At 41.9% G+C, this 15,826-nt stretch overlaps 1 protein-coding gene across 1 annotated transcript; it reads left to right on the top strand.

Annotated features, from left to right (window-relative positions):
- Positions 1-1,003: 1,003 nt before the first annotated feature.
- On the top strand, positions 1,004-14,461 carry wdfy2 (WD repeat and FYVE domain containing 2). The gene is made up of 12 exons (XM_028394295.1): positions 1,004-1,140; positions 2,724-2,791; positions 4,190-4,263; positions 4,696-4,750; positions 6,132-6,282; positions 7,513-7,625; positions 8,597-8,723; positions 8,950-9,055; positions 9,701-9,802; positions 11,384-11,514; positions 11,625-11,733; positions 12,127-14,461. Exons 1-12 carry the CDS (start codon positions 1,004-1,006, stop codon positions 12,154-12,156), a joined length of 1,203 nt encoding a protein of 400 aa, XP_028250096.1. The 3' UTR covers positions 12,157-14,461.
- Positions 14,462-15,826: the final 1,365 nt, after the last annotated feature.

The raw sequence follows: 15,826 nt of genomic DNA, 5'->3' as shown, positions 1-15,826 counted from the left end.
CATTTTTGTGTTTGTTAATCTTAACACAATACCTCGGAGTCTGATAACTTTTAAGTTTTTTGACAAATAAGTGTAGGAACTGTTACCAAACTAGCTTGTTTGAGAGTTTTATTGTGAAAATCATACAAGGAAGAATAATGTTTTATTGTGAAAGAACCTGCTATCTTTAGTACGTCAGTGTTATTTATACTGAACACTGTGCTGTCTGAAGGAGGATTTCTTTTTAGTAACCTGGCAACCCTAAAGCTGTTATGATCAGCTTAGTTTCTATCTATAAAGCACAACATTAAACACTTATAAGGGCTACACTGATTTCACAAATCAAATTTAGCTCTGTATTCATAATTAGCCCAACTCATCCTGTCAAAACAGATTTTCAGAAGTATGAAAACAGGTGACGTCACAAGATGAAGAATTGTGGGAAACGTAGGATTCAACTTTTTGCTATTTGCATTTTTTTTTGTCTGCATTAGACATTTTTTTAATTGTACTAGTCTGAATGTACAAATACATATTTACCAAAACAATAATATTTACATATTTTTTTAACCTCTATTTTAACAAAAACAGTTCAAAATGTATATTGAAAATATTCAAAATCACCTGTGAGGAAAATGTAAAATTATGATTGTTTTAATATTTAGCAACTTTCATTTATTGCTATTATTTGCATCAATAAACTTTACATTTATACCTTGCTAAAGATGTGAGATAAAGCTCTCAATAGGTTTCAGAGTTTCGACTTTTATTTTGAAAATACACCAGTAGACGCGTACCGGATGTTTTATTTTATTAACAGGAAATGCTGTGTTGACCGTACGCGGACTGGACCCGTCCGTCAGCTGACTGACAGCACCTCTGACCGCCTTCATAACACAGTATGCTGCCTGGCTGACAGCTAGCTAGGAGCTCCTAGCCGAGGCTCTGCTGTCGTCGGACCGTGGTGGGTTATGTTTGTCGGAGCCAGAGTCGGAGGACACGGAGGTTTGTGCACCACCAGCTCATGGCGGCCGAAACACAACCCCAGCCGCAGGCTCGGAAGCCCTGTTTGCTGAGCAAAATAGAGGCTTTCCAGGAGGTGGTGAGCACCGCGGTCATCATTCCCAAAGAAGACGGTGTAATCAGCGTGTCTGAGGACAGGTAAGCGGCACACTGGGGGTGGGTAAACCACAAATTAACCTGCTAAATAAACATTTAGCAGCCAGTGATGTTTATTATTCGCCTGTTAGAATTACGGAGCTCGTACCCGCGCCTGGATTGACAATTGAATATATGCATAAGGGGCTCAGTAAGTGTCAGCTGACACAGTCACACCATTCAAATGCTAGTTAACCATCACAAGTACTGTATGTCAATAAAAAAGTTAAAAGATGTAGCTAGGTTGCTAAAGGTAGCTAGCTGTAGCTGATTTAAATAAACCCATTCAGAAAAAACAACACAGTTTCCACTGTGCTGTTATAATGGTGGGTTACTATGGTTATTATGGCAGTTTTCGGCCTCACACCTGCCTCTGTGTGTGTATGTGTCCAGTCTATTGACATGTGCGGGTGTTTGAGGCTGTGTGTACAAAGGTTGTGTTTATGTTAATCCAGTGTAACTCCAGGATTTGAACAATTAGCATCAGGTTTTTCATGCATTTAATCATTTTTTTCATGTTGTGTAATGACGCTCTGTGATCATTTATGGCCCACTACCTATAAAAATGACTAAAACAAACCAGATTTAAATATAGAATATTTATGGAAAACAGGGATTAAAGTTGGGCTTTTAAGCTTTTTATATGGTTTGGGGTTTTAAGCACCCTTAAGCTGAGCTTGGCTTTAATTTCACTCCTTAAGGCAACAGTGTTGAAAAGTTGCTTTTATGTTTTAAGTGTTGCAGTGAAAAATAAATCACAGAAATTCATCCAAACATTTCTATACACCATGATTTTCATAACCGCATGGATGCCTCGAAGAAACTGAAAACCAAAACGTCCGCCTGTGTGGAGTGAGATTCATGTAAAAATAATAAGCAAATAATTTGTATAACCTTAGTCCTAGCTGTTTTGCATTTTCTTTTATTATGCAATGATAAATACAGATTACTGCCACCTGCTGGTATGGAGGGGTACTGTCTCTTATATAGATGCAGAACATACCTGCTGTCTGAATGCTGTCTGTGCTCTGTGTGATGTCTGTTCACGTGAAACTTCCTGGCACACACAGTGGTCACAGTGGTCTGCACAAATCTGTGCAACAGCCGGAAATGTGGGCTGTTAGTTTGTGCTGTGGAAAAGACACGAGTGAAACTGAGTTTCAGTATTTGTCTGTGTCCGTGTGTCTCGTTTTTTTTCTGTTAGGCCTTAACATTGGTTATCCTACCACAGTGGTGCAAAGATCTGTGATATATATATATATATATATATATATATATATAAAGATGTTAAATTAGCACGTGTGATGCAGGGGGAATTGGCAGAGCTCATCAGCATATGAATCTTCTGGGACATCCTTTAGCTCTTTCTCATCAACAGAGGCAAGGTTTAATAGCATGTTCAAGTAATTTTTGCAGTGAAAATCAGTGCTGTGAGTGCAGCCACATATTTCTCATGACATTTGGCTGGAACTAGAGTTCATTTCCTGCAGGGCTGGTAAAGTGTGCAGCTTGTTACTTACAAACCAGAGTGACAGATAAAGAGTTTGTGACTCTCATGGCTCAAATGTTGTGGTTTCACCCCACAGGACGATTCGAGTATGGCTGAAGAGAGACAGCGGGCAATACTGGCCCAGTGTCTACCACACAATGACATGTAAGTGTCCTTATTGTCTACATGTGTGTATCTGGCTTGTTTGATTTTGAGTAATCTGAGGGACTGGCTTGTTCATGAGCTTGTCATCCAGATAACTCCTCAGATCAGGCCTTCATTCCCGTTTCTGTTCACTCTTCCTCTGAGTGTCTTGCTTTGTCACGATGGACACAATGAATCACACAGATTCCTCAGAACGACACAAACGTGTGTTTTCTGTTTCCTCCTGAAATAAGGCCGAGCTCCTGCAGGATCCGTCGCTCCGCTCTCTCCTCTCCTCTCTGTACTGCAGTGCTGCATGTTGCTGACGGTTTGTCCTTGTTTCCCTCCAGTTGTGCAACTGGAGGAAATCCCATGCTATGATCAGCAAGATCTGACGCTAACAATAGCAGATCCAAAAGCTGCATGTTAGATGGTGAAATGAGTATCTACAAACTGTGCAGAACAGGAAGAAGATGGAAAATGGAGTCAAATTATTATTGTGAAAGAGATGAGAAGAACTTAAGTTTTAATTCTCTTGTGCATCTTTGCGTTTATAAAAAAGTCCAATAGTTAATTTTCTTTTTAATCAAATGTTCAAATAAACTAGAAAACAATTGGTGAAAAGAAACAGTCCAAAACACAGTGAAACAAACAATTTTCTGCTTGAGAGAACCAAAATAAACAGCCGCTCTGTGCTCTGACTGATAACAATTCTCATTGCTTTGAACGTGGAGTTGTTGTTGAGAGGGATGTTAATTCATCTCTGTGGTAGCTTTAAAGCCTCAGAACACAGTGGAGGTTATTCCTGCACAGCTCTGACACTGCAGATGCATTCAACAAGGATGCTGGTGCAGAGTGCATGAGACAGGAGACACACATTAAGATCAAGTGATGAGGATCCTCATGATGTAGAGCCAGGGTCATAAATCTGGCTGATATTATCAGCAGGTCTTCATGTACATGTTGAGTGACTAGCAAGAAATAACAGGACAGATGTAAGTGAGGTGATGGAGAAAATAGGGTTTGAAACCATAAAGCAAAATAGCCTCCTAAACATTGCTTTATAATTATTGGTCAGCAGCTCTGCTCAGTAATATTCTTTCCAGTATTTTTAGGTGTTGTTTCCAAACAGCGACTGACTTTTTTTGAAATACTTTAATAATCCCATCAGGGAAATTGCTTAAGGCTGCCCAGCAAAGAGCGCCACACACCAGTGAGTGCACTGGAGGCAATGCGGGTAAAGTGCCCAAGGACACACAACAATGACTAGGGAGGAGGTGGGATCGAACCACCAACCTTCCGGTTATTGAACAACCCTGCTCTACCACCTGCTTTTAAAATGTTCATAAAACATGTTTTTATTGTTAAAAAAACCTCCAAGATGTTGTGTTTATTGTTCTTCTCTCGTTGTGTCTCCAGCGTCGTGCTCCTGTATGTCCTTTAACCCAGAGACGAGGAGACTGTCTGTGGGGATGGATACTGGAAGTATCTGTGTAAGTCCAGCCACTGGTCTGCTTCCTCTTCACATGTAAACCCTCCTGACCTTTCTTTCCTTCCTCAGCTGAGGACTGTTTCTTGCTGTTTCAGTAGGAATTACCTGTGAAGCTGAAGGTTTTCTTTCAGTGGATATACTTAAATCTCTGTAGTTTTCATGTCATGTTGCTGGATATAAACATTTAAAAGGAAGGAAGAAGCCATTTTAGAAGGCAGCATCACATACTCTTAACAAGACCAATGGCTAATTTTTAAGCTGCTGCACCAAAATCTAAACTTTCTCATGTTTAGAGCCATGAAACACACCAATATTTCCTTGTATCATTACATTAAAAACCGAAACTTATGCACAGCAACACAGATCCTTCCACTGTTTATAGATTCGAAACCTTCGTGACCTTGGCCATTTATCTTTACTTCCTGTCTTTTAGGAGTTCATCCTGTCTGAAGACTACAACAAGATGACCCCAGCAAACACCTACCAGGGTGAGAGAGGAAGAGTGTGTGTGTGTGTTTATCTGCTTCTGAAAGGGCACTGAAAAGATGTAGAGCCCATCTGTGTTCAGTGTATGATAGAACAATAGGAATGTATCTATGTAAATATTTATTCACCAAGTGAAATAATGGACGATGGAGTTTTGCCAAAGAACATGAAATTTCACAGATCCTGTGCCGTGCTTTGATTTTGTTGGAGTTGCCATTTTTCATTTATGCTTAATATGTTGTTAGGTACGTCTTTATTATGAGGGTTGACATTTTCTCCCTCTCCCAAACGGCATAAAAGACCTTTAATTAAAGTAAACATAAAAGCTGCTTGTGTCATTTATACATTTTAATTTCTTTTGCAGTTTATGGTATGAAAGGTCTTTAAAATGCTAAATTATCTTTAAAAGATCTGCCCTTAAAGTTTACTTTAAAGCCTCATTTCCCGTCTTTGACCCATTTTATTTATCGTTATGTTGTGTATGATTCCTCGAGTCGTTTTCTGCTTATTAACTCTGCTTAGCCCTGCTTAATTTCGGCTCTAAAAACTCTGCAGCCAGAGGAATGTGAGCTCTTTGGCTGCGTTCATAATTCATTTCTCTCTCTGTTGAGTATAACTTGCTGAGAGATAAGTGAACCACAGCAGCCACTAATCCATCTGAGCACACGCATCCGAACACAGAGCCGTACAGCATGTTTTTATTGATTTTAAAATGCATGCAGAGATATATCTATATATAGACATCATATGTTTGTCTGATTGTGTGTGTAGATGTTCTTTCTTTGTTACTGTAATACTGTCACATCTAAGAATATCTCACAAGTGTCGAGCAGCAGCTTCCTCTTCATGTGCTGATCACTGGCGCCAAGTTACACGAACTTCCTGTTTTCAATTTGAAGATAGACTCCCCAATGCTCATTCCTGCGTTCTAGGTTACTTAGCAGGCAATGTTTTTTTTTTTTTTATGTCATCTCATCATCAGATCTTTATATTTATGTGCTTTATGACTCGCCTTGAACGCCACTTAAGTTAGCTTTTAGCTCCTGGTTAGCTGTTGAGTGGTTGAGGTGTTCGTTTCACACCATTACATGCATTCCATGAGGCAAAAAACATTCCATTTCTCTCTGACATTTTAATGGTTGCCATGGTGACGAGTTCCCACCCTATAGACAACGTTGTATTGTTTGTGACCACAGGGGGCGCCAAAAACACAAACACGCATTAATGTCAGTGACCTTGAAAGTCAGATTTTATCCTGGCTGAACATTATCTTATAAACTCTTTAGCACCTTCATGCTCATTATTTCTGCACTGTATTTAAAGTAACTGTCAGAATGCATCTGATGTTTTGTTGTATGTGTGTGTGTGTGTGTGTGTATTCAGCCCACCAGGGCCGAGTGACAGTGGTGCTCTTTGTGCTGGAGATGGAGTGGCTGCTGAGCACCGGCCAGGATAAAAACTTCACCTGGCACTGCTCAGAAAGTGGCCAGCAGCTGGGGACGTACCGCACCGCAGCCTGGGTGTCTGGACTGCAGTATCCTTTAACGCTTGACATCCCTGCTCCTGCAGAGTGGGTTCAGTGAACAAGGCACCTTTGCTAAATGGAGCGGTGTGGAAGTGAGAAGTGGCCATCTTTGGACCTTTAGACAGATCCTTGTCTTTTTTTTTTAATTATTATTATGACAACAGAAGTCTATTTTAGAACCACAGCAGCATAAGATAGGGCAGCTGACATTAGCTTCCAGTTAGTTTGTGCTAATGGGAAGGGCTAACAATAGGCATCAGTCATGCTGTTGTCAAGGAAACGGGCTGAGTAGGTTTCTGTTATGGCCAGATGAAAGGCTGTGAGTGCTCCGTAGCTACACTGATCCATACCAATGAGCTACCCTGCTAACCTCAACATGCTAAGCTGTCAGGACAATCACAGACGGGGGGTCTCAGAGGCAGTAGACGGAGTTTTCTGAACCGATGCTGGTCCAACAAGGCTTAAAGAAATATACAAAACATATGCTCACAGTTTTTCAGTTTACTTGTGTTTGTACACACAAACATTTTTTGATTTTTGCAAAATCCTTTGAATAGTTTTTTTTTCTTGGTGGATTGACAGAATAAAGAGGTTTTAATGTGATATAAATGTGTCAGATGCATTCAAGGACCTTGATGCATTGAAGGTCAGATGATTCTGTCTGTTGCTCTGACTTTTATATGATGAATGATGTAATGCGCTCACATCAAAGCCAGCAGTGAGGTTCGGGTACTTAAAAGATTTCAAACATGTTTGATTCCATTTGTAAATGTGTGATAATTATTTAATCAGCAGATGTGCTTTGATCTGCGTCTTCACATTTCCACTTATAAATCATGTCGTTTTTTTTCTCAGCAGCTCAACGCAGACTGAAGTATTTTAATTTTCTACTGTTTGTTTTTAAGCAGTTGTTCAGATTGGGTTGGACGTGTAGTTATTGTTTGCATGGTGGTTGTTTTCTTGTGTGCAGACATGCAGGCGGTGTCGTAATGATTGTATGCTGTAGTGACTTAACCAGGTCAGAGGGGGAAACAGCTGAGAGTCATCCACACTGTCACACTGTAAATCCTCTGCTGCTTCCTGCAGCAGCAGGCTTGGACTCGACTCTTACATTTAACACTTTGCAAAGCATTAAATTCATTAGGCTCAGTGGTTGCATTGAAGAGGCGGAGCAGATAAGGATCTAAATGAATGAATGTGCCCGTTGTTTCTTCCTCTTTGACCTTAACCCTAACCCAGGTTCGATGTGGAGACTAGACACGCCTTCGTAGGTGACCAGTCTGGTCAGGTGACCATCCTAAAGCTGGAGCAGGACAGCTGCAGTCTGGTCACCACCTTCAAAGGACACACCGGTACACACACGCAAACACACACAAACACACTATTCACTTATGTTTTTGATAACTGAGCTTGGGTATTTCTTAAATTAATTAAAAATTATTTCGTTAATAAACGATAAATAATCAGCAAATTGATCAATAATGAGAGTAACTCATTAGCTGCAGCTCTTGCAGCTTCATTCTGTGCTGCAGCATTGTTGGAAGAAAACGGGCGTTGATTCTTTCGCAGCATTTATTCAGATGTTGTCTCCACAAATATAAATAATTGGTTTCCCATATTGCCTCTTAGCGATGTTTCGGATCATTTCTGCTCACGTCTCTTCCAGATATTAGTTTGTGAGAATGAACAAGCTTCTTTTTCTTGTGCCCTTTTTCGGCTGCTTGTTTCTTCTGCTAATATGAAAGAGAGGAGCTAAAAACAAACCACAGGGAGTGATTTTGTTTTTAAATATGTTCCACAGCATTACTTAATCACTAAATAAAATTAAAAAAAACATGTCATTTGCATAGCTGCTTTTTATTGGAGTCATATTTCATCTTTTGTCATAGCCACCAAGGTTCAAATCTGTTTTCTTTAGGCAGATTGCAGACTTATTGAGTCATCTGAGCAGAGTTTTTATAGAGCCTTGTGTCTCTGGTGGTCTTGAGTGTTACGAAAAAAGTCTGCGGCTGTCACTGTAGAATCTGAGGAAGCAAATTAAAGAGTCTTCCAGCCTTATTATTGGCGTTAAAGGGGAAAAAAAAGAATTCAGGGGCTCCACCACCACCAACAACAACAACAACAAGTGACTGAGCCAACAAATGATCTTTTAAGACCTGCACATAAAACCAGCAACGGAAGAGCTTAATGAAATAAGCGGTGCATGAATGCTCCAGGCGCACACACACCATCCTAATTATGTGGGAGTCGCTCTGTATGCAGTGTGACTTTGTGCTAATGTGCCGGGTGTACGCCTGTGTGTCTTTGCTGTGCTTTCCTCCAGGTAATGTGACGGCATTGTGTTGGGACCCGGGCCAGAGGGTGCTGTTCTCCGGCAGCTCGGACCACTCCATCATCATGTGGGACATCGGAGGGCGCAAAGGCACCGCTATTGAGCTGCAAGGGCACAAGTAAGACATGCAGTGTTCTCCAGCAGCACAAAAACACAAAAAAAATCTTACTTTCATCGGGATATTTAAAAATGAAGCCCAAAATCTGCAGTTCCTCAAATAGGCACCTAAGCGAGTCAGTTCCCAAATACTTTAATGTTCAAAAGGCCAACTTAATAGCAGAAATAAACACATTTACTACCTGGTTGTTTATAGATAATGGATGACTGTGTCTGTCTTACCACAGTGACAAGATTCAGGGCTTGTGCTACGCCTCTCACACCCGTCAGCTCATCTCCTGCAGCTCAGACGGAAGCATGGTCATCTGGAACATGGATGTAACACGACAAGAGGTGAGAGCGGGCGGCGCAGGCAAGCAGACCGATGGTCGAGTGTGACGTCAGCAGCACACAAACACATGTTCGTCCTCAATCTGTGAACTGTGAAGAATTTCTGAAACAAATATGAATCATCAGGGTGTTATTTTCATGCCTGTGTGCAGAGGAGGATGCACTAAAGAACAAACCAGTGTGTAGGATAAACTGCTGATGTTTGCTTTCTTTTCTTAAATCCATAAAGGTCAGCTGATTAGTGGAGACTCCTTTGATTTTCTGTCCTACGAAGATACACTCGCAGTTTAACTTCAGCTTCTACTTCTGTGCTCCAGTCTCCACAGTAGTATTGCTTATATAGATAATCAGATTCACTTTTATTCTGCCTCTTCAGCATCTTTCTGTTGTGTTACTGGGCTCAAAGTTTCCAACTCGATTTCATTTCAAGAATCAATAACTCTGTTGAAGCTGACGTGCCTCAAGGAGCGCTTAGTGTTGTTCTTCACACAGCTGCTAAACATAATCAGCGAACAAGGCTTATTGGCAAAATGGAGGAAAAGTAAAGGACGATTAATGCTAATTCTGAGGATCTTTTACCATATCCAAAACATACATCCTAAAGTTGACCTCATTGTATTATAGAATTCTGATTGTATTTGTCCACAGACCCCAGAGTGGCTGGACAGTGACTCCTGTCAGAAGTGTGAGCAACCTTTCTTCTGGAACTTCAAACAGATGTGGGACAGTAAGAAGATCGGGCTGCGACAGGTACTGTGAGCACCTGTCACTGACGCTCTTTCACCGCTGTATTAAAATTTTCTGTAATAATTCATCATCGGACACAAAAAAACGACCACAGCTGAAGCAGCTTCAGAGCTCTGTCCCTCCACCACACTCCAAACTCCAAACAGCCCAACTAATGATGAACAAACATCCTGCGGCTGTTTTACGGCTTTGTTCTCAGAGGTGGCTTTATGTTGTGGTTACTCATTACTGTCAGGATCACAGTTCACATATACAGTAATTGCAAATTTTCAGCCACACAGCAGTTTTTTGAGTGTTGTGTAACATGTTGTGCACATTGTGATGTGTGTTTCTGTTCCGTTTACATTTTAATGAGGGCCTACTGTGCACCACTGAAAGCTGTTCCAACTCATAATGTAAAAACTTCCATGTTTATATTGAAAACAATAGAATAAGGAAGTTAGACGTCTAGATAGAGACACGAACATCCATAGAAAAGGTCAAAGAGGTGTGCGGTCTGTGGTGTACGGGATAAGTTCGAGGGCTGTTGTGTCAGCATTCAGTTTCAGGGCGACCAAACCACGTTGTCTAAGGCACCAGACCCAATGTGAATACTTTCTATGAAGCAGGACTTCCGTCTCCGAGTAGAGGCATGGCTTCAAATCCTGCTTCTTACAATACCTTATAAACAATATGCCTTGTGAACACAATTGATATTTTATAAATATTAAATTGTAAATGAATTTATGACATGTGGTAAGAAAGCTGCCTTATGCCTTCCATGCTTTCATATAAAAAGGATTCTTCCTTAGTCTTTCCCAGCATTCTTATTCTTAAGACATCTGCCTTAGGCTTTCCATGCGTTCCTTTAGAAAAACAGCTTCCTTAGGTTTTCTTATAGAAAGGCAGCTTGCCTTAGGCTGTCTGTGGGTTCTTATAGAAAGACAGCTGCCTTAGGCTTTCCATGCGGTTCTATAGAAAGACAGCTGCCTTAGGCTTTCCATGCGGTCCTATAGAAAGACAGCTGCCTTAGGCTTTCTGTGGGTTCATATGGAAAGACGGCTGCCTTAGGCTTTCTTATAGAAAGACGGCTGCCTTAGGCTTTCTTATAGAAAGACGGCTGCCTTAGGCTTTTCCATGGATTGTTATAGAAAGACAGGCTGTATTGGGCTTTCCATCGGTTCTTATGGAAAGATAGGGGGGTCCCAGAGACAATCATATCACCAACTATAACTGACTGCAGATGGAAATTGAATGTTTTGTTGGTTTAATTCATCCTCTCTCAAATTACTTGGATTACTCCACAGTAGAATGTCTCTAATGGTGCACTTTCCCTTTAAGACTTGGGTTGACCTTGTGTCCAAACTGCATTAAATGTGCTGTTTATTTTCCTGAGAAGAGATTTACTTTTCTCTGCCAGTCACACAGCTCAAACTAGACATAAAGAATGTTTATTGGATTAGATGTGCAGACAAATATCAGGATCACATTCAGTACTGTGTAAAACATGCAGCCTCAAGATTAACCTAAAAATCTATGTTTTTTTGCCACTTTCACTTTCTGATGAGACTTAACGACAACTGACATGCTCCATGTGTCACTCAGCACCACTGTAGGAAGTGTGGCCAGGCCGTGTGCGGCAAGTGTTCGTCCAAACGCTCCACCATCCCCCTCATGGGCTTCGAGTTCGAGGTGCGTGTGTGTGACAGCTGCCATGAGTCCATCACCGACGAGGAGTGAGTAACAATCGGCCTCTGTTGTGGTGGTATACTGACCCTCTGTGCTCTCTGTGCTCCTTCTTGGCACTCACACACTTAAAGTAAACCCCTTTTCTTGTGTCTTCCAGCCGAGCTCCCACAGCCACCTTCCACGACAGCAAGCACAGCATTGTTTACATGCACTATGAGCCCACCACTGGAAATCTGCTCACCTCTGGCACCGACAAGGTTATCAAGGTCTGAATGGGAACAAGAAGTATCTGTTGTATTCATGGGGCTCAGATAAGGCATGCAAGGACACATGGTGACATTTAGTGGGTTCACTCTTTAGCAGAGTTCAGCTCAGCCAATAGAGTGTCTGTGTCTCTTATTTAGAAGGATTTAAAGGGTTATTTAACCTGAAACTAACTGAATGGGGCAGTAGGTGATAACAGCAGCGCTGCACTGTAAATACCCCCTTTTGTCAGTTTGTGAAATAGCAGTCATGGCCAGGAGCAATGAGGCACTCTGCCAGGCACTGAAGACAAGTGAAGGCAAAATGGAGTCTTGGAGCAGAGCCGTCACCTTTAGCATGTCGTTTCTGTGTGTCCTAATTTAATCAAACTGTTTACGTCTCCTGTTTATCTGCAGATATGGGACATGACTCCTGTGGTGTCCTGAGGTCTGCGGACACCCAGCGGGGAGCAGGAACCTCTGCTCTGCACACTGTGACAGTTTGACGGAGAGATGGATCTCAAACAGTAGTGATGTCACCTGGATAATATTTAACAGATACTCAACAACGAGCTGTGTGGCTGTTGTAAACATGCTCGCAGTGAGGACACTGCAGGCCAGTGAAGCCTGAGAACAGTACAGGGCTTGGTTGTAACAAGGTAACTGAGAGTTGTGATCGCTGTGTGTGTGTGTGTGTGTGTATATATATATGTGTGTGTGTGTAATGTGTGAGAATGTTTTTTGTGGGTGATTGACATGCCTCATTTACTTTTCTGCACATTCTTCAGATGTGGAGTGCCTCATTCAGGCAGACTATAAATGGTTACACGTGCTCCAGAGTCTCTGTGGCTGATCTGGTTTGATCAGAGTCAGACCAGAATTTATAAAGGGTGATTGATAAGATACTGAACAACAGCAACATTGTTCCCTAGTACTTTTACACATGCTTATTTGTAGACGTCGCCATCTTGGACCTGCAGATGGTAGTAACAACATCATCCAGGACCAAAATGGCACCCAGTGAACTCTTTCTTTATGTTGAAGATGAAGTGACACATGTGGTAAAACATTTTTAATCAACCCTCCTATGTGTACATGCACCTGCAGCAGGTCATATGGTGGCTGAGAAGGTCCATGCTAATGCAAAACCCACAACATGACTGCAAGAAGCTGTAACACAAATACAATGATTGACAACTGTGCAGTCCTTTGCCTACAACGTGATGTGAGGAGGACACATTTTGCATGTTTGATAAGTAAGTCAAATGTAATTCACCGTACTCTCTCTCCATACTTACGTTTGCTTATGCTAACATTGCTACAAAGCAACATTTGTAGCAATGTTAGCATTGCTACTGTTTGTAGCAACATTTTTATTGCTGCTTCTTGCGTTTGTGTTGTGGGTTTTGCATTTGTTTGGCCCATCTCAGCCACCGTAAGCTCAGTCGTTGCCACACTCTTGCAGGTGGTCACACTGTGCCTATAGATGGCGCTCATGAGCACAACATTATGCAGCTTAGGGGACCAGACATTTCATATCAGTCACACTGTGCGTTCCTTGTCAGAAATACTCAGTTTTATAAAATCCTTTCAGTCAGAACTTTAATCATGTGACACGTTACTTGGTCTGAACCAGAGCAGAAAATGACACCACCCTAACATCCTGTGTACTGCAGGGCTAAATGAAACAAGCTCATCACAGCAGTCATTCCTCCGTGTTTCTCCTCTGCTCAGTTTGTTTTGTTAGCTCAGAGGCCTTCTAATAAACACACACAAACTTTGGTCCATAAAGTCTTTTAAGTTTCCAACAAAGGCAGATGTGAAAGAAACAAAAAGTGCAGCAATCATTGTCTCTGTGGCTTTGGATTGTGCACTCAAGCTTCAGTATCATGTTGCAACAAGCAGACGCTTAATTATGTTTTACTTTTTCCCTCAAGCAGGAAATCTAACTTTTAAGAGGTCATGTGATTAGAGGGGACTCTGATGGTATTACAGACTCTTGTGTAAGTACACACAGTGTTCGTATCCAGCCTGACTGCTCGCTCATGTTGTGTCCTGTGCAGCCGTGCAGCAGTTTTGTGAAATAATAATTTATTACGTTTGGTGGTTCTAATATTTCTGACATGCAAAAAGCACATATCAAGCTAATCGGTGGCGGCACTTATATTTTTTATTTTGTAGTAAACTCACAGTTCGCGCTTGTTGTTGCTGTCTCAGTACTGTATGCTGACTTTGTTGTAGATGCACTGGAATCAAGAGACAGAAATGAGTCATGAATGTCGCTGCTGTGAACATTTTCCAAAGATGAAAACTCTAAAAGATTGTCTGCACTTAATGCTACACATAAAGGTACATTGACAGCAGCTGTTTACTCATGAATATGACCCCGTGGGTACTAACATGCTAAATTATTTTACTACTATTTGTTTGGCCAGCCAACATTTTCACATGCATGACAAGCAAATGTATCATCCCGATCTATTAATCCAAGAATTTAAGTTCAAACGTCCAAAGAACTGAAGCTTGTGTTTGTGCGTTTGTGTACCAGAGATCATGTAATGTGCATGTAATTTAAGCTGGATAAGTGCAGACCACACAACATACAGGACGTCACATTCAAAATGAATGATATCTGAGGCCAGTGGTCTGTTTTTCTGTTGCAGAAAAAGAAAGCAGGCGTTGTTGTTTGTTTGATTCATGTAACTGTGTAAACGACATATTAAAAGAGAAGGTGTTCACCTTCTCAACCAGATGGGAGTCCAAGTTGTGTCCTTCTGCACTGCTGTTTTCGTGCACGTGTGCAGTTTTCACCCCACAAATGTCTCCTCTGCGTCTTTTTGAAACAACTTTTGCAAGTATTAGATGTAAACAGGGACCTCTGGCTGGAAAGTAATGGTACTCTCCTTAAAGGTAGGGTAGGAGATTTCATTCTGATGCACTTTTTGTGAAATTAGTGTAACTTCTCTTTACAATCCGATAGCAACCAATTAGTTCGGCAGTTTCGCTTTAAAACGAAGAATATGAATCAGCTGTGGAAGCTATAAAACGCTAAAAACATCAGCCAATCCTCCGGGTGGACCCTGCGCGGAGTATTGGCTGGTTGTCACTCTCTTCCTGCTCTGCGCGCACCAGAGAGGTACGTGCATGATGGCCGAAGTCACAGACTGGTTGGGAGGCGTGGCTTCGGGGTGAGCTCCGAGAGAAAGGGGCGTGTGTTTACTTTCAAAATCTGGCTGACTCTCACTGAGTTTTCAAAATCTCCTACCCTACCTTTAATGTGTCAATACTCAGGGAGCTTAATCACAGCTCTCTGTGGTTGTCCACCGAGCAGGAGGCCGTTACATATTCTATATCTTAAAAATGTCCCTCAACTCCTTCAACTTCCACCAGGCACAATATGAGACATTGTGGCTGCAAACGATAACCTTCTATGAGTGTCTTCCAGGTGCAGTTCGTATCTATCTGTGCACATTTCCAGTCAGATTAACTCAGATAAGGCAAGACGAATAATAGGATTCCGTATTTTCCCACCACATTATGCACTGCTGCTAAGTTCGAGTTTCCTCTTGTCCTTTTCGGCTGCTCGCCACACAGCGAATCATCCGTTTCCCCCTAACTCTATCCTCTGCATCCTCTTCTCTCTTCATGCCCTCCTCTAGCACATCCATACATCTTTAGCCTTCCTCTTGACCTCTTGCCTGGCAGCTCCATTTCCAACATCAGAGGTAAAAGAGACGAGCGCAGGCAGGTTGGAGTGGGTGGAGAAAAGCGGTCGGTGGTTGTGTGACAGAAGAGTGTCAGTGAGAATCAAAGGAAATGTGTTCAGGACCACAGTGAGAGCAGCTGTGCTGTCTGGATTCCAGACAAACTGAGCCGTCCCTCTGATGTGCTCCTTCCTGATCCTGTCCATCCTCGTCACTCCTGAGGGAGAAGCTCATCTCCTTCTCTGCCTCGTTTCTTTCCCTCACTGCTACAGTCTCTAAACCAGACAGCAGAGCTGCTCTCACTACTGTCCTGTGGACATTTCCTTTGATTCTTGCTGACACTTTCTTCTACCCACTCCAACCTGCCTGCACTCGTCGCTTCGCCTCTTATTCACACTCAAGTACTGAAGCTC

This window comes from Parambassis ranga, chromosome 21 (genome assembly GCF_900634625.1).
Source record: "Parambassis ranga chromosome 21, fParRan2.1, whole genome shotgun sequence".
Lineage (NCBI taxonomy): Eukaryota > Metazoa > Chordata > Actinopteri > Ambassidae > Parambassis > Parambassis ranga.
This window is presented reverse-complemented; position numbering and strand designations above follow the sequence as displayed.

Bases quoted from the DNA above. Each gene is read 5' to 3' on its own strand.
- wdfy2 (XM_028394295.1), top strand. From the start codon at position 1,004: ATGGCGGCCGAAACACAACCCCAGCCGCAGGCTCGGAAGCCCTGTTTG. The intron at 11,515-11,624 runs GTGAGTAACAAT...TGTGTCTTCCAG, and splicing joins GAGTCCATCACCGACGAGGA to CCGAGCTCCCACAGCCACCT. The intron at 11,734-12,126 runs GTCTGAATGGGA...GTTTATCTGCAG, and splicing joins GCACCGACAAGGTTATCAAG to ATATGGGACATGACTCCTGT.